At 36.1% G+C, this 23,138-nt stretch overlaps 1 protein-coding gene and 3 long non-coding RNA genes across 4 annotated transcripts in view; 2 read left to right on the plus strand and 2 right to left on the minus strand.

Annotated features, from left to right (window-relative positions):
• The window catches only part of LOC134288576 (uncharacterized), a 134,904-nt gene that overhangs the window by 45,741 nt on the left and 66,025 nt on the right, over positions 1–23,138 (minus strand). The window lies entirely within an intron of this gene.
• LOC134288573 (uncharacterized) lies at positions 4,673–10,679 on the plus strand. The gene is made up of 2 exons (XR_009998026.1): positions 4,673–6,442; positions 10,327–10,679. It is a non-coding gene; the product is annotated as an uncharacterized LOC134288573 (long non-coding RNA).
• Positions 12,117–13,111, plus strand: LOC134288574 (uncharacterized). Its single transcript, XR_009998027.1, has 2 exons — positions 12,117–12,577; positions 12,636–13,111. It is a non-coding gene; the product is annotated as an uncharacterized LOC134288574 (long non-coding RNA).
• Positions 14,913–22,467, minus strand: LOC109420216 (iodotyrosine deiodinase). Its single transcript, XM_029869967.2, has 3 exons — positions 22,323–22,467; positions 20,827–21,190; positions 14,913–15,716 (listed from the first exon to the last, which is right to left on the minus strand). Exons 2-3 carry the CDS (start codon positions 21,044–21,046, stop codon positions 15,010–15,012), a joined length of 927 nt encoding a protein of 308 aa, XP_029725827.2. The 5' UTR covers positions 21,047–21,190; positions 22,323–22,467; the 3' UTR covers positions 14,913–15,009.

A 23,138-nucleotide genomic window follows, 5' to 3' on the forward strand; every position in this document is an offset into this window, starting at 1 on the left:
CAACATTTCCGTGACACAGGACACCCTGATAAAAAAGATCATAGAGATACAACAGAATGTATTGTTACAATACGCTGAAATGAATGGTAGTTTCCATTAATTCAATTGTTTAAAACGATAGAGTAACAACAGACTCTATTGTTTTCGACCATAGCATGTATTGTAAATGTCACTTTTACAATAGAAAATGGGGGTTGTTATGTATCTTTACCATAAAAAAATCCAAATTTTTTGGAGCAAATTCAAGTCAACTACCATTCAATTTATGGTGTTTTTATTATTGAAATCTCTAGTGCCATAGATTTTATTGTTCACGTATTGTAGTTTCAGTAGAGCATTTTCAGCAGGAAAATAAGTACACAATATAATTTGTTGTTGAACAGTCAAATTTATCATTATTTAATGGTAGTTTATGGTGATTCTATTGGAAATTTTTATCAGGGCAGGTAGTACCTAACTAATCCTAGCGCAACTGGATTGATTAACCCTCCTAAAATGTTTCTTGCACCACGATGGCGTAGAATATGTTCAGCGTGGCTGTCTAGGTCATGTTGATAAGTTAATTTTCAGATTGAAAATTATTATCGTTTGAAGAGTGAAAACATTGACAGAGGTCTAATAAAAAATTGGCAGAATGTAATACAGAAGATTGGAGAGTGCATTTTCATTAACTTCATAATCATAATCTTTCGAATAAGTTTCGAAAGCCGAATACGAAAAAAGGATCTATAATATACAGAAGAACGATCATGACCTAATATAGTTGGATCACAATAACATAAGATCATGTTTTAGAAAAAAAAAAATACAATTGTTCTCATAGATGAGATTATGCTGGACTTTCTAATCCAGGAATATTGCTGTTCCAAGCAAATTCCCGGTTTTTCCCGGTTGTTTGCGATTCTAGGGTAATTCCCGGTTTTCCCGGTATTCCCGGTTGAGTGGCCACCCTGAGTTAAAGATTTAATAGTTTTGCTGTAAAATTCAAAACAAAAGATATCTCATACTAATGCACTGAGGATTCGCTTTAAAATGTCATTTTTATTTTCTCTGCTTTCAACACCTACTTGCAGCATAGTTGTCCCATGTTCCAAAACAGCAAACTGAGGAAAACGCGTTTAAAACACAAAGTGAATCCATCAGCATAGCGTTAGAATTGGTATTTATCATTGAAATGTGAACAAAAAAGTTTCATAAACATTCAATTTACTTTGATTTTTTAAAGTAAAAACTGAACATGGAACAAATTGACTTGATGTTGTTTTCAAGGAGTTTCTGAAGTGTACTAACTTTTTTAGATTCTGAAAGTATACGCAAAAATAGGCCCTTTGAAGATATAAAGTCAAAATTGTCAAAAAGTAACATGGGACAACTTGCTGCTATTATGTATGACGAACTCAGAGCCAATTCTTATGAGCAAAGAAATGAAATTAAAAACTGTCCCGATTTTGTCAGGCCAAAATAGTACCAGACGCTGACAAAATCGGGTCCTTACTGTATATTCTTACAAAATCAAGAAAATACTTAAATAAGGGCGAAAGTAACATGATGGATTTCTCTTCATCCACTCACGCACATCAACACCCTTATCAGAAAGAGTGATCTTCAAGCCTTTTGCAGCTATTTGTTAACGTTAAGGGTGTTGATGTGCGTGGGTCGATGCAGATGGGCCCTAAGGGAACAAAAACATGTTTGTTTACAAAAGCAGATAAGCTCATGGATAGGCCCTTTTCAAATGTTTCGCGGGTTCTGACACATGTGTCACCACGTCGCTATTTGGTTTGTTGCTGGCGCCATATTAGCTTTCCATGCAAAACTCAATTACTTTTTAATAGAAATTAAAATTGTATCAGCAAAATTGTTGCTCTGTTGTTGTTTTCGCATTGTTATTGCTTTATCAGTTACGCAATATTCGCGAGCTACTCCGGAATTGTAAGTCCATTTTACGAGCCAATTTTATGGATGAAATTTTGACAGGAGTTGGCGTCCTAACACGTGAATATCAATATCATCATTGTTGTCGTTTCGAAAAATGGCTCATAAGCGTTTTCAGTTGACAGGTCCGTGTATGCTACTGTTTACAACTGTCGAACAAAGGCGCAAACACTGGACTGTCATTTTCATAGAACTGTCAAAGGCCCTCAAAAGCAGCTGATTTTGTCTTCTGATTAGGCCTATAGGGCACAGCATTGTTTTGATTTAGTATGGGATTTTGACGTTTCTTGGCCTTGTTTTTTTACATAATTTCTGTAAGAGTGAAAGAGAAGGAAAGAATTTCATGCAGTGCCCTATTGTAATTTATTTAAGAACGATGGCCTGCTAGTTACAAAATTGTTGTTCAGATCAAGTCAAGGAACCGACACGTAGACTTTGGCCTTTTACATTCCCAAACGGATGTGTTTACGTTTTGCATATGAGCCCTTTTCAAATAGTACGCTAGAATTCTCGCGTTACATTTGAAAAGGGCCTATCCCCAGAACGTAAACATTGAGAAAAATCGATGCAAACATTTTTCATCACATTTCCTATTCGTATTTCAGAGTTTCAGGATTTTTCAACATGCTTTTCGTTTTAATGACACAAGAATAGATATATCTGTGCTTCAATAAGGCTGATACAAATTTTATTTTGACTTTTTGTCTCCCCCCCTTCAGATTTTTTTGGCTGAATTTTGCATTTTGAGGGGGCAGATAAAAAAATATTTATCAAAATATCTCGATTTGGTGAAAATTCTTTAACAAATCCGACGAGTTTTAAATATTTTTCAGATTAAATGCTTTATTATTTTTATCCTCCCCCCCCCCCCTCGACCAGCCACAGAGTTGTGGGACAAAAAGTGAAATAAATATTTGTAACGGCCTAATCAAGTTTGCATAAAATATTATCAAAAAAGCATGACAAATTATAGATAAACATGATAAGCTAGTTTGAAATGTTTCACCCGGTGTACGCCTTATTGTGAGTCTTTCTGAAATTTTCTTAGCGTGGATTGACCCCCCGAGTGAGTCCGTTGTTGACATCGTATCAAGGCTTGGCCCTTTTTGAGAGAGAGAGAAACCTCTCTGTCGGCGCTCGGGCCGAGAGCCGTTCGGAAAATTTTCGGTTGTCGGCCCTTCGAACGGGAGGACCAACAAATGAAAACAAAATTTTACCGTTATTGGCCCATTTGGAGCACGGGCTTATGAATGATTGGGAAAAAAAGCAATGATCGGCCGTTTTGAAGGTAGGGTTTATTCTGATCAGATTAACGATAATTTCCTTGACCTTATATATGGTACATCCAATAGATTATCGTTATGAATAAATAAAACAATTACAATTACAATTAGGCGTGTGGTGTTTGCACAGTATGTTACTGTTGGGAGATGCTATGGAATGGTATCAAAATCGATTTGTTTACTTACATTTTAGGGACAGGCCCTTTTCAAATGTAACGCGAGAATTATTCCGAACTGTCAGTCTGATTATGAGAAAATTTTGTAAACATGAAGACATAACCTTACTCATTGTTTGCCACTGCAAGATTGCATCTTCAGATCAGGGATGGCATGCTCCTCAGTGTGAGTGCAAGTGTGCGCGGTTTTAATATGAAAATGAGCTGCACTGTGCACATTTTAAGTGCGGAATGCCATCCCTGCTTCAGATTACACATCTTTTGAGTTTGAATCACAATCCCATTAACCAAAATATGCAAAATAATCAACTTACCACCAAAACGCAGACTGCCACTCCTTCACGCACTTTTCACTACCAAATTTCACAGCACTAAATCCGCACCAAAAGGCCCTTTTTCAATGACCAAAAATGGCGATTGACTTTGCCTCCTGTCTGGTTCACTTTTCCCCCACGAAAAAAAGCACTACCGAAAGCAGATTCCACAACGGAACGACGCTACGCGTACGCACGACGGATTTGGCGTTCCACTATATCCCCGGAGGAGCACAAAACTTCTTCCGTCCGTCCAATTGGATCAAGCACCGAAAATCTTCGACCTAAAAAATCTCCCGCAAGCAAACTTTCAACACTCGACTGCACTACACCACCACGAGTAGAGAACGACGGAACTCACTCGCGGTCGCGACTCGGCTAGTGTGGCTGTGTTGGTGTCTGTCAACGGAGACGGTTAGAGATAACGGACAAGTTTTGTTCTCACACAATCCAGCATAAAAAAAATAGCTCTGCACTTTCTGGTTTTCTTCGCACTACGCTTTCGGATTATCTCAAAATAAAATCTTCGTGGTGCGTTTGTTCCGTTTTCCCTCCCTCACACAAGCATCTTCGATGGGAGGAACTCACGAGGAAAAAATCTTTCCCAATGTTCAAGATGGCGCTGCCTTCGTTTTGAGAGACTGTGCGTGTGTGTTGTTTACCTCGCTTTGAAGCGGCACTCATAGAGAACACACGCTAATAGGGCAGATTTTGTTACCATAAGCGAAATGAAAATCTGATTTAAAATTCAGTTCAATTTAAATACAAAACTTACAATTTCCGTACTGTAGCGATGTTTAATAAACTCTACTTTGGAATTTTGATCAATCAAATCACCAAAAACCAACAACGCGCACGGATTTCACGAAAATTGCACTGCATTTCGATCCGACGCGGCTTGTTGACGTTTTCAGCGGGTAACTAACTGAAGTTTGATGAGTGCCCACTAGGGATGCAAGTGGCCAGATGGTTTTCTTCGAAATCGGTAGATTTTCTGAATAAAAATCGGTAGTTATCGGTAGGCTTGAAAAATTGGCTTGTAATGAAATTCTCAACAAAGTTAGACATATTTAGTTGAAACAGAATCAACCTGAATAATATTTAAGAATATAGATACCCATAGAGCATGAAATTCGAATAGTGATTTAAAATCATGGAAAATATTGAACCAACATAATACTAAGTACTGAAATAATGCAGGTCATCATCATTGTATTCTATCGTCATATTTCCAGAGATTATTTCCATTGATAACTCCAGCAGTGTCTAAAAAATTCAGCCCAATGATGTTCAATCAGTGCGAAAACGCACACAAATAAACGAATGCAGTCTCCCACCAACATGACACAGAGAATGAACATGACAAAGAGAAAGCAAGACAATGAGAGCGACGCCTCGTAGTGTAATCAACTGTAGCTGAAGTTCTGTTTTGATCTTCAGTCCGAGCTCGGTGAATATGAATATGACTTTTTTAATTTGGAAATGACTTTTTGTGATTTTAGGCTATTTAAGGCACGCAAATGTCGATATGGTGCCCTAATTCTAGTAATTATGTATGCTTGCTTTAAGTGAATGGTATGCATCAGCAGCACGTTTTGCTTTTAAATCGTGCTTAAACCAAAAAATATCAATTGAAGATGAATATGCTGACTTTGAATATCAGTCCGTGGTAAAAATTCAGCAGACAGCGAGGTAATGAATTTTTTATCGCTTGAACTTCCGAGAGTGGCACAGGGGTTGTCGAGGCGATAATCAAAACAAAAACAAATCTACGACGCAAGAGCCTCTGGGCGTCGGTTGGGATGACTGTAATTTGACAAATTAAGACACTGAACTCCAGACCTCTACTGGGATTCTATCAGGATTTTATGCTGAGATTTCTTAGGATCCTTTTTTCGAAAGGTTCCTGTTGGGATTCCTTCAGGAATTTATCCAACAGTATTCCTTACGGAAATCCTTATGATAATATTTTTGGTATTTCTCAAGGAATGCCTTTTGAGATTCCTCAGGAATTTTTGATAAGCTAACACCAGGAATTTCTGTGAAGTTTTCTGCATAAATTCCTAATGGGATTCCTTTTTAGCCCTTCAGGACGCGTGTCCTCAAAGGTTGATATTCCTCCAGTAATTTTTGATTCTATGAGAAATTCTTCCAGGAATTCATCTAAGGATTTCTCTAGGGATTTTTGTCGACATTTCTTCAGGGATTCGGTTTCCACAGGGATTCCTCTAGAAATGTATCTAGAGTTTCGTTTAGGGATTCCTCCAGGGATTGCTCCAAGCATTTTTCATGAACTCTTTAAGAATTTCTATTTTTATTCCTTCAAGATTTGCGGTATTCATCCAGGTCCAATCTGTGGTACCTTGTGGTATGCACATAATAAATTATTGTATTACTCTATTACGTTTAGCGTGTATGTTTACATTGAGTATCTGTCATATGTGGAGATGTTGTTATTGTTGTCTGGAGTGTGAATCATTGTATGTAATATTGAAGTATCGGTAATAAAGTGTATACAAATAATGAATACAGTTGTTGAATAATCATTACAGAGAAAGATTCTCACATTGGCGACGAGAACGGTGAACAGTGCATGTGAAATTAGTTTAATTTCGGTTCGGGAAGTGTTGTCTTTGGAAAAAGAAAGAGATGAGTGGTGTGTGTGGTGCATGCAGAGTGGTGATGACCTCCAGGTGATGACTTGTGATTGAATTTCAACATTGGAATCAAAAAGGTAAATATTGTGTATTAACTGTTCAATATGAATCAAACAATCTATTTGTACCTTCGACTAATGACAATGATCAACCTGTGAGAGATTTTGATGGTGATCGGTATTGTTTAGTTCAAATCGATGACAATCACTATTGTCAGATAAAGAAATAAAGAACTGGGAAGAAAATCTAAGTTTTGTTGATGTGATATTGATACTCGTTGAATGGGGTTGTTGTCCTAAATCTAGACTTAAATGCTGAATGATGAATGAAGTATTGATTTGTTAACCGGATGGTCGAGGAAGGCGTAGAGGTGAAACAATATTTTGAAATCAAATTTTGCCGTTGCTGTTAAAAGCCAGTGAAGGCGATGAAAGCCAATGAAGGCGATTAAAGCTAATGAAGGCGACATTCTTGAAATAGCCGTAAAAGGCGGAAAGGATTACAGATAGAAAAGCCGTTGAAGGCGGAAAGCAGGAAAAATGTTATAGGCAGAAGAGCCGACTAAGGCGAAAAACTGTCGATGGCGGAAAGATCCGTCGGAGAGCGCAAAGCTGTTGAAGGCGGAAAAAAAGCCGTTGAAGGTGGAAATGCCGTTGAAGGCGGTAAGACCTGCAAGGCAGATATAATCGATTCTTTGTAGAGCCGTATAAGGCGAATTGTGTAATCAAAAATTAAAGTACTAAAAACGCAACAGTGTCGTAAATTTCGTAAGAAACAGATTACCAGCCAACGCAGATTTAAGGGCTGTTTGTAGATCAGAAGGAATTTCTCGGCCTATCTTGATGCATTGGAAATTCCTTGGGTGAAACGCTCAAGAAACCGTTCTTCCTTCGATCGCAGCACGCAGTTGCGAAGAAATGACAGTTCAAATGGCAGTCACCGTAGAAAGTTTCTGCCAGGAATCGTTCTAGAAGTTTCTTGAGCGATTTCTCTTGAACTCCAATCTGGGCTTTATAGTAAAATTGAACCATTAAAAATGAAATTTCACACCAATTAAGTGGCAGCTGAGAAGGCGAAAGTCAAAACTAAACTTTAGGCTAAGCGTGACTAGAAAAACAGGAACGAATAGTATTTGAATATGTTCCAAATGCGAATATAACTGAGCAGATACTGAGGTTGTTGTTGACCCACCTCAGGTGATATATATTGCTCAGTAAAGTATAATAAGTCTACGAGACGTTAAAAGGGTTGGCTCTTGAAACCAAATTAACATGACATGATTTAACTAATGCTTTGTCCTCTCTTACAAGACTAAAAATGTAACTTCAAGAAAATTAACATCAATGTGTGAGAATAATTAAACTGTCTTGGTAGTTTGCAAGATAGGAAGTCAAAATGACAGTTAAAGCATTCGTTGAAGCTAGACGACATATTCAGAGCAGTTGCTAACCACTAACCTTTTAAATATCATGCTAGTCAAATGGCTAGTTGAATTGGATATTAAAAAAAATCGAACAATAAAAAAATGAAACTTTTCGGCTTAACTAGAAGTCTCATGAGTTCGAGTAAAAAGCGCTTTATAACCTATTGAAAGCCACTAAATGTTTATGCAAATCAAATACAGTGAGTTCTTGAGTAATCACTTCTGAAGTCTTTGAATATGAAATGTATCGGGTGTGGCCAGGAGGGACATTTTGACTTATGATGCCTATCACTGGATATATATATGTAGTGCCATTTTTGCTAATGAGTGGGCCATCTTGCCAAGAACTGTGGAACAAGTTAGAAAACAAGGTACAGCTGTACGCTCAACAACAAATTCTGCACAATAATTTCCTTACAGGAAGAGACAAATTTTGATCAGTTAAAGAAGTATTGAAACTGTTATTGAGGAGAATAACGTACAGTATATCAAAAGCACAAGATATTGGAATAATAAAAGATAATCATTTCTGTAACTACAGGAATAGATATATCTAATGAAAGTTAGATTATGAGGTTTGTTTTTCAGTCGAGCTTATTAATGCAAACAGGTACCATTTACTAACATGTTACCTTGTTTGAATATCAAGTTGAATATTTAGATTTCATACACTGAAAAAACTTCAAATATTGTATGCATGTGTCGCACACATAGATTTTTGCAATTTGTCTTAGATAACCCTTTTCATGTGTAGATACACATAGTTTATATAAGGTCCATCGATTTTATGTGTGATTCAGCGTGGAAAACGAGTATGTGTGTACAAATAAAAATTATATATCAAATCCATGGATTTTTACCAATTAAAATGTGTGTACATGTATAAGTGATATGTGTGTTAATAAGTTCATTGATAATTTGAATAAAAACGTGCTTTAAATTGTTTCTGTACATAGAAATGAATCGTAGAGGCAAGCGTAAGGTGCATCATGACACAGACAATCATGGGCAGTGTGCACTATGTCAGACTTGTAAGCGTTAAAAAATGAGGATGTATTTCATCGAAAAAATGTGAAATAAGTGATATGATAGACAGATGATTGGGCTTTGCAATAATGCAGAATATTCTAGTCCGATCCAACGAACTGAGAATATTATCAATATGATGAGCATGTGTAGAAAATCAGAATTACTTAAAGATAAAAAATTCTAAATTTTGACGGTACACTCAATGCGAATAATTTGGAAAAGGCTTGTTGAAATAGCTTCATTAGGTATCTAGAGTGAGAACATAACATGTTGAGGAGCTTTTGCAATATTTTGGAGGTACACCATTTAAATCAGTCCTACAGTTCAGAACCCAAAAGAGCGACATCAAAGGAACACATTTTTGGGTTTGTAATGTTAAAATAGGTTTGATTGAGCACGAATCACCAGTTAATGCGGGAAAATATGCATCGTAGAATGTAAACCTTTTGAACGACCAAACCGTAAAAATAAACTCATTCAGTTTGAAAGGTAAATGGAAAATCATGAGAATTCCGAAATTATCGGAAACATGATTCCTAAAAAACGTGGACACCTATATAGGTGAACCGTCGAAAAGTGCTCCAATAAGATGATCGATTTATTTTGTTATCTGGAGAAAATTGCTTTGTATATAATAATTGGCTACTATCATTACATTTTCGGTTGGAAGCCGAAGTGACTGGCGGTGCGAAAATTGATGTTTAACCTACTTATAAACATAGCAACTCGATTTAGATTGATGCTAATTTCAGCTCTAAAGTAGCTGATTGATGCGCAATACCAGCAACCGGTTCAAATTTACGTCACAACTGCAACTTTGCATGTGCTTAAATGCGTGACTTCGATTTGGTACTGCGACGATGATGCTTGTATTAAGAATTTGAGATAATTATAGGATTACAACATGAAAAACAAAACAAAGAATGAATATGAATATTCTACTATACTTTCAAACAGCTAGTGCGAGTTTTGTGAACAATATGTATTAAATATAATTCAAAAACTGGATGTTTTCAAGTTTTCAAATTACTATTTAGCTAAAACTAGTATTACAAATATTGCTTTGGACAAGTATTTAGAAAACAAAATCTGAAAAGCCAAACTTCTGAATATATTCTGAATAAAAAACGAGTTCCAGCGAAGTTCGCTAAAAAAACATAAAATGAAATAGTGTTTGTATGACACTTGGACACTTTGGATCGAAAACGAGTTAATGGATATTGATAATTTTTCCACTGTAACATTCGTAATATTAGTAAAAAAATGTCTGAATAATAATCTGAATATACATACCTTTTGTATGAGATTCTTCTATGAAAGGACATGTCAAAAAAAAAAATCAGTGGGCAGTATACAATGTTTGCATGCTAACTGTCATTGAAAATATTTGAGAAGAGGAAAGCAATTCAATTAATTCATCAGCAAAGGTAATATTTAGCTTGACACTTAGTATTAAAAATATTTTGGGATTTGGGAAAATACTTGGGTCAAAATAATATTTCTTTTTAGGTACAACCATAAGTAACGGCCAAGTAATTTACCAAAATGCCGAGCAGAGATGGATGACCAAATGGATGACTGTACTACTAATTCTGATGTGAGACTAAAGCGAGACGTTCATAAACTGAGGAGACTATAAGCGAAAACAACGTGGAGTGACCTTGCTGCGGATCTGGAGAAAAAACGAGATGTGGTACCTTGTGGTATGCACATAATAAATTATTGTATTACTCTATTACGTTTAGCGTGTATGTTTACATTGAGTATCTGTCATATGTGGAGATGTTGTTATTGTTGTCTGGAGTGTGAATCATTGTATGTAATATTGAAGTATCGGTAATAAAGTGTATACAAATAATGAATACAGTTGTTGAATAATCATTACAGAGAAAGATTCTCACACAATCCAAGGGCTGAAAGTCTCTTTAATAAAGACAAATCAATCAATCAAATCAATCCAGGTCCATCTAGAAATTTCTGTAGGGATAGTCCTTTCAGGATTCCGTCAGAAATTCCTCTTCAAAATTTTCGATGTAATCCTTCTTCCTGTGATTTCTTCAAGGATTTTTCCAGGAATTTCTCCAGTGGTTTTGTATAGGGATTCCTTCACGAATTCCTTTTGGGATTCATCTAGTTTTATCTGCTGAGATTCCTTAAGCACTTTCTGCTCTTGAAATGCCTCCAGGATTTCCTTCATATATTCTCGGAATATCTGTACACAACTGTCAAGTGAGTGTACTGGAATAATTTTTGATGTTATGCTATAAGAAAATCCTCTAGTAATTTATTATAATAGGTTTTATTAGTAGCATGCAAGATTTTTTATTTTAATTTCTTTTTATTCTGAAATTCACCAATAAAATGTTTTCCATTAAATAGGTTGATTTTCTTGGAAATCTTTTACGTATCATCCAAAGCGTACTTAAACACAGGCAAAATTCTTAACAGATATTATATCAATATCTCCTTTTTTAATAAGAGGGAATCGATTTACAATTTATTGGAAGAACTCGTAAAGCAATTTATAGATAAATTTCTCAAGAAAATAAGGGTTGAAGGTTTAGAAAGTATGGGTTTAAAGTTTTTCGATTCCGTTGTTCTCCAAGAAATAACTAAGGGATGTCATTGAGAATTAGACGAACTTCAATAAAGCTAATTTAGATCTGCATCAGGAATGACGCCAAAGGTTTATTTTAAAGTTGCCTGCTGTTACTATATGAATGTTTAATCTTTATCTGCAAAAGTTGTTCCTGCTAGTCATAAAAAGTATTAAGGAAAAAAAATCACTATCACAATTTAAATGAGCATACTGTAACAAAAAAAACTCTACCTATTGCTTTCAGAATTTGTTTGAAATGCCAAAGCAAAATTTTTTTCCAGAATTTTTAACAAAAACTTTTGAATTGACCCAAAATATTCACCAAAGATACCATCATAAATTCCTTTAGCATTTATTGTAAATGGCAGGATTTCCTCCAGGGCAAGAGTGTTCTTTAGGACTTACACATTCACTGATTATTTGAAATTTCTCCTTAAACTTCCACCAGCTACTCTTCAAAAATTGTAAAAATAAATTGTAATTGTAATTGTAATTGTAATTGCTCAATCCACACCCAGGCCGACAAGTGTCAGCCCATCTGCTTGTAGGCAGATGTGGACCTACTAAGCCTCCCCCGTTAACATGTCCTACACCGAATTAGCACACCGGGATCTGCCACAGGCAGGCGCTGGCGTTACCAGCACCGAGAAAAATTTCTACTCAATGACTGAGTTGGCCTTACTCAGAAATCGAAAAATCCTTTGTTTTCTTACTCAGTTTCGGCTAAAAGTGGGACAACCCATTGGCAATGGGTTGTCCCACTTTTAACGGAAACTGAGTAAGAAAACAAAGGATTTTTCGATTTCTGAGTAAGACCAACTCAGCCACTGAGTAGAAATTTTTCTCTGTGAGTCCCAACAAGTGTCAGATACATTAAATAGATGGGGTAGAGGATATAGGAAGATGTGGGAATAGGATGGGAAGAGGTTGAAAATGAAGAGATAGTAGAGAGGTTTCGATTTTGTTGCTGAAACGAGAAAAAGAAAGAATGATAAAGAACATTAGCGATATGTTCATAGATTATGATTTGGTCGATAATTTCTCATCTATTTTGTTTCCATATCGTTGCATCGGTGAACATTTTCATCGCCTTTTCCGTTTTTGTTAGGGCCATCTCGCGTTTTTGTCATGTCCTCTTTGCCGGTTGGCGACGTTCGGGATGTAAGTAGAAAAGCATGCATTTAATATGATTAGTACGACAGTAATTGTGATTGCTCAGTGCTTCCAGCCCATTTGTTCGCAGTACATATCAGGCATCCCGTTTTAACAAGTCCTACCCAGAATTAGAAACCCGGATCTTCCACTTCCACAGACAGTCCTAACTAGTGTCAGATAAGTTCAATTGAGGATATGAAGCGGCAAAATGAGAAGACAGTAGAGAAGGTTTGGTTCATTAGTAGCTGTGTTCATGTGATGTTTGTCTGAAATTGAAAAACTATTTTCCATAAGTGTTCAACTCTCCACCCCAAATTTAATACCGGAAAAACATCTGATCAGATGTATAGTTTCGCAATTCTATGTCCACATTGAAATGCTTTTTTGTTAATACATCTTTTATCAAGAAGGAATAATGTTATTTACTGTTATAAAATAATTCAGTTGAAGGGCAGCTAATGTATTGTAATCCAGAATAAACCTACAGAAAATGTCTCAATAAAAAGTTAACTCTAGTTCAACTAACTACACAAACTAAAAAGTGTTATTATATTTTACCACTGATTTCACCCTAATCTTGACCCTAACATAGTTATGCGCTTAGTGTAAGTGGACGCCGCTTATGATTTTGGTTGGACAATGACCAAAAATAGTGTTGTTTCGACAATAGTCACATGCTATGCCCTACGACATTGACGATTCTATTGTCTATGGCTCATCTATTTCGCACCACCCAGCAGGGACTTGGTCTGGTACCCAATTCAGCATCTCCATTCCACGTAATGTACCGCACCTCTTTTGATTTGTGATATATTACGCGGAATATTATTCTCTTCATTCGGATAGCGACTGTGTAACCCCATTGGATTGAAAGCCTCCATCAAACATGAAGCGACTAATCGGAGACTGAAGACTCTATACCAAATTTGGCTCAGAGACAGGTAATCAGTGAAGTCAGTTTTTCTCGTTTGTCAGAGACGATTGATACGTATTAAGGCAAACTTTCCACTGCATCTGCCAGCAACAATCGGTGGTCGATCAACATTCCGAGTCGCCTAATTTAACAAGGATGCCAAGGATCACCGCTCATGCTTTACAATACAGCTGGAAAAACTAGAACAACACCTGGTCACAATGATGCATAAAGCACTAAAGCGGACCGGAAGATTCGGTGAGCCAGCCCCCACCTTCAAAAATTGTAAAAAAATAAATCTTCCAAAAATATTCCAAAACAATTCCCCATTATTTCTACAAGCGTCCAATTAAATATTTTGTCAAAAATTATACCGCCATACTCTTAAAAAAGAGACATAGCTAACTTATGTTAAATGATAAAGTTAAACAATATCCGAAAGAATTCCTCTAGGTATTTTCGAAAGAAACCTGGTGCATTTTACGGTAATATTTTTAGACCATTACCTGAAGAAATTTTTGGAGGAATCTCTATAGTAATCCATGTGAAATCCCAAGAAGAATTTCAGTAACAAAAATTGATTAAGCAATCTCAGTAGATAATACTAGACATGTTCCTAGATAAATTTCTTTAAGAACCCCATAAGGGATACTTAGAGACCTTAGAGAGAAAAAAAATTGGAAGAATCCTTAAAGAAATCACAGGAGGAATTGTAATAAACATTTTTGAAGGGGAATTTCTGGCGGAATCCTAGATGAAAAATCCCAACAAAAATTCCTTGAGCAATTTGGAGCAATTCTTGGAAAAATGCGTGGAGCAATCTCTGGACGAAACTCTAGATACAATTCGAGAGGAATTCCTGTTGAAAACTCTAAACGAAGGAATATTTCCAAGAATCTTTAGAGCAATCCTAAGAGGATTCCTAGCAGGGATTATTCCTCAAGGAATCGTGAAGTAATCACAACAGTAAATGATCGAGGAATCCCATTAGGAAATTATGAAGATATCTTCACAGAAGTTCTTGGCAAAAACTGACAGTTCTTTTATTCTTAAAGTTTTTGGATCTGTTTTCAAAGATGCAAGCCAACCATTTTTTTGGTTCCAAAACTTTATTATTAAGATTTTTTAACATTGTTGATTATCAAGCTGGAAGATCGGTAGTTTTCGGTAGGAAATTTGAAAAATCGGTAGTTTCAGGGCTCGCGTCTGTGAATCGGTAGGCATGTCGAAAATCGGTAGGACTACCGAGAAATCGGTAGGTCTGGCCACCCTGGATGCAATGGCAGCGGTTTAGAGCATCACCACCGAAGTTATCAGATCTTCTCTTCCGAATAAAATTATTTAAAACATAAAATTTAATATGAATGAATGTGAATGAATGTCGTTAATGTGACTTTAAAATACCATCAAGTATCATCATCAAGAGAATTCAAGCATGGCATAACCACTTTTTATTTTTCTAATCTTCAATTTATGTTTCTCGTCCAACTGCTAAAACTATTTACAATTTCCGTTAAACCTCTCTCTAATACTTAACTAAAATTTCCTCAACAGGTTTACGTTGTAAATCCGGAACGGTACAGTCCTCGGCCGCATAACCTACCGGAAGCAAAACCAGAAGCTTCTCGTTCACCGGTCGCCCGAGCAAATTTCGCAGCGCTGGTCCACAATTTAGCGGAGTGGTAACCAGCGAGTTCAGCCCAGCTACCTGCAGTGCGCACAGTAAAATTCCCGTCGCAATAGAGGTGGATATTTCATTGTAATAATGTTGCTTTTTGGCACCGTCCTCTTTGAAACCGTACGTCTGTTTAAATATCAGCACCAGATGGGGCGCTTCGGTGAGATATTCCTTCACGTGGTTGGTCTTGAGCGGACGCAAGTCCGTGGTCCACTGCTTGGACATTCGCTGCTGATAGTTGACGAGTTCTTCGGCTTCGATTATCTCCCGAATTTGTTCTTTAACGTCGGCGTTCGATACCAGGCAGAATGTCCAGGGTTCCGTGTGAGCACCGCTCGGACTGGTACCAGCTGCATGGATACATTTTTCGACTACTGCCAGATCTACCGGGCGGGAACTGAACTTGCGGACACTTCGGCGGTCGTTGACGATCTTGTAAAATTTCGAGGCTGCCTTCAGAGGGTCACTGTCCAACGTGACCATGGCACCGGAGAATGGAATGTGCTCTTTTTCCTCTAGCACCGGCGTTGGATCGAATTCGCCTGAGTCGATTTCTGGAAAATATAAAAAAAAAGTTTCAAATAAGTAAGGTATTGCGACTCCAATTATGGGCCCAGAAGCATGGTTACTGGGGCATGCTGTTAAAGCTACACGTATTGCATATATAAAGTGCATATATTGGCATGCATTGCCCTACTGTTATTGTTATTGTTTATTTTAACTTGAAATTTAGAAAGAGGGAAATGCATTGCCCTACATTAAGGTGTCATGATGCATCACTGAGCTTTCAAACGAATCATTGACTGTATGATTTTTAATGATTGTTTATCTCGCGTTTTTAAAATAATAAAAAAATTATAATTCTGCAGTAACGCAGTTAAAAAAGTATCATCACAATCACTGCGAGTGAACATATAGGGTGGGGTGGGGCAAGATGGGTCACCTAAGCAAGGATCACCATAACTTTGTAAATACAAATCGTATTGGTTTGTATTCGTCCTTTAGCATCCGACTTCTTAAAAAAGGTAACATTTTTGGCCTAACTCTTGATATAATTTCGCCAGTTATTCCGAAAAATAATTGATAAGTATAGAAAAAAATGACTTCAAAGGAGTGGTGATCACCCACATGCGCAAAGTTTGGTGCCTACACGGTATCAAATCGACAATGATTTTTCAAAAGGGCCTAACTGATTTGATCGATTTCTCTTCGTCGACTCTCTCTTTCGTTAATAACTTGATCAAAACGAACAAAATCATTATTCTTTTTGTTTCTATAGCAAGATGTAGTCATCTCCTTCGCATTTCAATCAAAAAGTTTTGGGAAAACTCACTACACATTCTGTAATAACACAAAGAGAGAATCGATGAAGAGAAATCGAAAATGTCAGTTAGGCCCTAATGAAGAATCAGTGTCGAAATGCTAATGATAAAGCTATGAATTGATTGATGAGACCTGCAATTAATCCACTTGCAATATCCATCAATAACACAGCGCAACATTTTTTTTTGTCTCAAGAGCAAACTTATGTGTCTCTGACAGATTTTGGGTCGCTGAATCCGAATCCGAGCTCAGATTTGCTCCAGCACGTCAAAATTTTGAGCTATACCTCAATTTAAGGGGTAAAATATGCGATTTTAGGCTTTTTTGACTGCAAGCCTTTAAGCAAGGAAATATTTTTTGAAGCAATCAAATAGTAAATTGGTCAATTAACATCTAAATTAACGACTCATGCAAAATATTTCGTTTTACCAAATCAAATTTGATAGATTTAAGCATTTGTTGTTAGTATGTAAACTTGCATGCAACTTTTGGAGGGTGACTTGTATGGGAAATATCGTACCTAACATAAAAGGCTTAAAACTATCAAATTAGATTTGGTAAAACTATTTTTTTGCATGAGTCGGTGATTTAGATGTTAATTGATCAATATTAACCTTTTGATTGCTCAAAAAAATATTTCCATGCTTAATGGCTAACAGTAAAAAAAGCCCAAAATCGCATATTTTGTCCTATAAATTGAGGTATAGCTCAAAATTGTGACGTGTTGGAGCAAATCTGGGCCCGGATTCGGATTCAGCGACCCAAAATCCTTCGGAGACACATAAGTTTGCTCTTGAGACAAAAAAATGTTGCGCTGTGTAACTATTAAACGACGAGGTAGGAAATTTCTACAAAAGCGTAGGCAAAATCATCGTAAAACATTTTGTAATACTTTTCAAAAAACACCACCATTTTTTGATTCCACAATCAACGTTTCCTGCAGGAAAGTTTCTTCTATATTGCAAAAAAATCCTTTATAAATATTACAAACATTTTAATATCAATTATAACATATTAACTTTCCTTTTCCTTCCCAGCTAACTGTAAAGACTCAGCTTGAAACTTAGCCGGTGCTGGAAGCAAAATTTTGTACATTCATTAACATGAACTTAAACTTTTTTTTTACTTAACTAAAAAAAAGTCTATAACAAAAAAGTTATTGCGATTTAGTTATAAAAAGTTATAAAATATTTTTCACACAAATTCCTATTTAGAATTCTGCGCGCAAGTTGCGTGGATTTTTATAGCGTGGGCCTACAGGTATGAAAACATATCTGAACTGAGTACACATTTGGCGATAGTTTTGCCTCGAGTTTTGCATTAAAAATAAACGTTTATGCTAAAAATAAGCTTAAACATTTTTTCGCGCTGGAATCGCTGCTGAAGTTTTTATTTATTTTTGGTTAAATTAAAAACAACCTTATCGCTACGCTACACCTTCTTTTTTTCTTTGAATTTAGTTTAGTTAAACGTTTTCCAAAGCTACTTATATGGGTCATGATTGTTCATGATTTCAATTCGTTCAGTTCATTGAATCCGAAGAAAAAAAACAATTGTCCGTACAGCAATTTTCACGTCAAAATAATTTTCATAACTTTTTTATACGTCTATTAAAAATGTTAAAATTTTGACCAATCATAAACAGTATATTAGAGCAACATTGGTAAAATTGTGAGCGTGATTGGATAAGTTTTCTGAAAGTTATAGAACTATTAGTGAAACTAATACAAATTAGTGAACAAATACAAATCTTCAAAATATTATATGTGTACTATGTAAAACATTTTCATTTTTTTTTGTGTTTACAGCTAATACCTAAAGCTTTCATATGCAGATTTATTTGAAGTTTTCTATTTACTACAAAAATATGAAAAAACTGTATATGTTTAGAATATTATTTGGAAATTTGTCATATTTTGATCAATAAAAGTGCCAAGTGTTTTGAACTTCTTAAAACTTTCCTAATGGAATATTTTTATACGGGTCCTACTAAAATTAGGTTCTATGTATTTTTCATTCAATTAATGCACTTTCATTAGTGGAAAACCTTTGGCAGATTATACATAGGGTAAATCGGGGTAATTTGGCCACCTTAAGCAAAAGTCGATTGAAGATGCAGAAAGCAACGTATAATCTCTCGTGCATCGTATGGTCAGAATATTTCTGATAATACTATACTACAGTAGACGTTCGATAACTCCAACATGTTTACGTTTCACTTAGCGAACATAATTCGATAACTGCAACGTTAGACAGGCGTCAACAACCCATCAATTGACGTTAAATGAACGCAAAATTCATTCGACCGTTCATTTGGGCTAACATGGCGCACCGTTTTGACGGATAGCGGTACGATAACTGCAAATTTGTTGCACTTACCAGACTTGCAGTTAAAAAGCATTGCAGTTAAACCGTTTGCACCGACCGAACGTCTACTGTAGTTGCATAAAAATATCATAGTCAAATCGTGTTTAAACGCCAAAAAATGATTTTTGAAAAAAGTGTTGTTTCTGGGTCGATTTTGAACCGTCGGGATAATATGAGCACCCTATTTTCAATAAAGAATTTATATCGCCTAATGCAATACAAACTTAATATGCTTCGCTTGATGTTGAATCATATAGTGTCAACTTAAAGTGTACAGAAAACAAGCTAATTTGAAAGTTATTTAAGGTATTTAAACAAGAGAAGTTCTATGAGATGTTTTTGTTCCGCCCTCGTCGGGGTAATTTGGTCAACAATTTTAAATTTTATTTTTCTAATTTACTATGAGACTATATTACTTCGTTCTAATGTTTCAATCGCTCAGGCTTCGTTCTAATGTTTCAATATCAGGCCAGTATTGGAGCTCCTAGGTGGATTTTCAAAAAAATACTAGATTTTAGGTGATTTTTCAGTGGTGCTCAAAGTGCCCCATTGGCCAAATTACCCCGACTACCCCAAGATTGCGTATTGAATGTTCAAGTGTTAGTGATCCCTCAAAGAAGTTCAAAATATTGCATCCAATATTCTTTGAGATATAGTGTTTTGAAATTTTGTTTAATAAACCCAAGAATAACCCATCAAGCTTTACTAAAAGTTCTGGGATAGAAGCTTCAGTTTTGGACATAGTGCGGTATTCAAACTGTTACGATCTAAATCAGCATAAATTTATTTTTTATTAGTAGATTTTAATGTAATATGATGATTAAAGTTGAGAAAACCATACATTTTGATTAAAAACTAGCAGAAAAAAAATATATTCCTTAAAAAACCAGCTCCCATATGTCTATTTTGGCCAGAGTGCTTCTTATTTGGCCACTCCCATAAGAAATACACGTGATTGGCCAAAATAGAAACCAAAGTTGAGAACATGGCCAAAACTGCGGCAATACTTCTATTTTGACACTTTTAATACAAAAATCAAGCATTAGCTTGATTTCTGCATTTTTCTTATGAAGTATAGGCGTAAACCTTTCATTTAACGCATTGGTCGTTTTCATAGGATTATTAGTTATTTTTATAAAAATGATTTCTCTTAGACTGGCCAAAACCGGTGCCCGCACCCTATGACTTTCAGAACACTTATGCAATTTTGCACAAAATTTTACCAACGGAGCTTTAATATATTATAGTCTATGATTGGTCTAAATTTCAGCGTTTACGAATGACGTATAAAAAGTTATTAACATTTTAATGAAAAATTATATTGACGAAAAAATAACTGTACAGTAGACAATTGTTTGATACACTGTAGCAGTTTGAAGAATGCACTCAGATGATTATGCATTTAACTAGAACCACTCTAAGGGTCTGTGTCAATTGGCGAATTAAAATTAATTTTCACTTAAACTTGACAGTTCGATAATTATTTCCTTAGGAAAACTGTCAAGTTTAAGTGTTGAACTGTCAAATTTAAGTAATAATTAATTTTAATTCGCCAATTGACACAGACCCTAAGTTCGATTGCTCAAGTTGCTCAATGTGATCAAAACTTGGGTCATTATTGGATAATAAGATGATCAACTAACTGACAATTTGAAAATTTTTGATACACGATATGTTATATTGTCTATACAGCATCCGCTCGATAACTGACTGCTGTTTAACTGGACTGATTTTTAACTGGGCGCTCGATAACTGGACCAAAGCCCAGTTAAAAATCAGTTGTCTGTCAAAAATAAACGAAATTTAACCTCACATTTTGCAAATCAGTAAACAAAACAAAATATAACAATAGCCTCCGGCTCAGGGAGCTTAGTCCAGTTATCGAGCGGCGTTCGCTAACTGAATTGTCGTCAAAGCCCAGTTATCGAGCGGAAGCTGTACCTATAATATAATATAACAAGATTTATGACTTACCTCCAACATATTCCATACCATCCAGTTTCTCCTTGACCTCATTAGTCATCGCAACTGTAGGGGCGACATTGGTAATCTTGCTTTTCTTCCCGCCATAGCGATGCTTATCATACAGAAATATAAACATATACAGCACAACCAGCACCGGGAAAATGTACTTCCAGCAGCTGAGGATTAGCGAGTGATCGAACGCTCTAATCAGTTCGTCCAGCAGACCCATGTTTGCGCAAATTTCGGAACTTTCCGACTGATGATGGATAAAGTAAGAAAATTGCTCTCGACTACAGGCGCCGATGGTGATGCGTCACGTTCCTAACTAGAACTGAGCGCTGCTGCGTTGAGTTGATGCAAACGGCTAATTTGTCTGGAACGCAAATATTAAGTAGGAGAATGTGGTTAATCGTGAGACACTCTTCGTACAATTATGGTAAAATGTCTGAGATAATCAATCAACTTAATTTACAATTGCAAACTTGAAATTTTGTTTCGAGTGACGTAGATTGAATAGAGCATTCAACTGGTGTAAAACATTTGTAACGAGAGTTGTTTCTTTAATGATATTTTTTTCCAGTCCTAGATAACATAATAATTATTAAATAAAAAGGTTGAGCCACAGAGAAACAGACGCAACACTTAGAACAAATTTCATTAAAAAACCTCGTCACGAAAACGTAATCGCCCAATACTAAATGTACTATTCTTGACCGGGCCGCTACTAGATGGCGGTAGTGAGCAAACGTCAAACAGGAACAAAAAAGATACCAGCGTCGCGAGTGGTCAATCGACCTACTACTGAATATTTGAATCAACCGTTAAAAAGGTGATCGATGGGAAGCGATGAGAGGGTGACGTCTGTTTCTCTGCGGTTTCTCCTCGGACATATGAAAGTGCAGTGCTCTGCAATGTTGATGCATTCTATGTAGATGTATTTTTAAATACCTAGCATTCGTTCGATCTTCTAAGCAATTTTGCGGAAGATCTTCGGGTCTTCGAGATATTCAAGGAATTTCTGTACTGTTTTGAAGTGGATGGTACGTTTGAAATCAAATGTGTTAAAATATTTTTTGCGAGTGTATTGAGTAAGACCATGAAAAATGGACTGCATAGCGTTTAAAGTACCCAAGAGCACGAATGACAAAAAGTTAAATTGACACAAAAAGCAGATATGTAGTTAACAACTGTGACAATGCTCATAGAACATAAGGTTATACCACTATGGAGATGTAATGCCAGAAAACCACTGAAAAAATAAATCACATATCCAATCAACAATTTCCATTATATTGGCTATATAAATGTCATTGGATTTTTAAATAAAAAAATCGATACATGGAAACTTTGTTAAAACTGTTTTCAGTGAAGGCTTCAACGGTTCCAGTCCCAGTAAGTTTAGGAGGCTTCAATCTTACTGTTAACTACTTTCCCCTATACATCACTCAAGCTCTTTCTCGTTCCATTGACACTGATTTTTTTTGTTCTAAGCTACAAGCACTTACTATAGTCACATTATTGCTCTCTTAGCTGTGTACACAAAACCATATAGTACCACAACACCCATTACCCATGCCTCCGCTAAGCCCGTCCGACCTACTACTGAAGAACGAGAGACAGCTAGAAGCAGACATTCGCACGTTATCGCACTGACCTTTGAGCGTTTGTGCGGTACATATATAACCTAAGCCTTTCATTTTAAACCCTCCGAAGCTGTGGTGCATGCAACTGCCTATCTCAAGCTCAAAATCTCGGTGCCAGCACGCGTTTAGGAGATAAGACAATTATTGTTCTGGCTTTGTGCATACATACATTGATGGGGCGTTGCATAGTGTATTTGTATTGCTTTATTTTGATAAAAAAAAACCTCGGATCGTATCCTAACCAGGGATGGGAAATGTCATGACATTTTTCAGTTCCACCATTTCCTGTACGAATTTCCGTCCGTGAGCAATAACTTCTTTGGGCATATATTACAGTGACCGGCACAAAAAAAAGATCCACCATATAGTGGTTTCAGTTTCTAATGAAAACTACATGCAAAAATGATAAAATATATCTTTCAATGAATGGACTACATCCATTTTACATTGTTTTAGTAATCTGTGTTGAAAAATATTTGGTTTTTGAGGAATACAGTGAACTCAGATAAGATTGGGAAAATTACTTAAAAATTGGGTATGACAGAAAAAAAGATCCACTTAGCAATTAATTCTGAAACTTCAATATATTGCCAAATTTTCACACGATTTGCTTCTTGGTTTACGCTGTTGTGATGTTTTTGACATGTGAAATTTATTTTGACATGGGTTTTATCAAAT

The sequence above is a fragment of the Aedes albopictus genome, chromosome 2, assembly GCF_035046485.1.
Source record: "Aedes albopictus strain Foshan chromosome 2, AalbF5, whole genome shotgun sequence".
NCBI lineage: Eukaryota > Metazoa > Arthropoda > Insecta > Diptera > Culicidae > Aedes > Aedes albopictus.

What these genes read in the sequence shown, in the direction of transcription:
- LOC109420216 (XM_029869967.2), bottom strand. Translation starts at nt 21,046, where the DNA reads ATGGGTCTGCTGGACGAACTGATTAGAGCGTTCGATCACTCGCTAATC. An exon ending in TGGTATGGAATATGTTGGAG is followed by an intron (nt 15,717 to 20,826) that starts GTAAGTCATAAA and finishes TATATTTTCCAG; the next exon opens with AAATCGACTCAGGCGAATTC.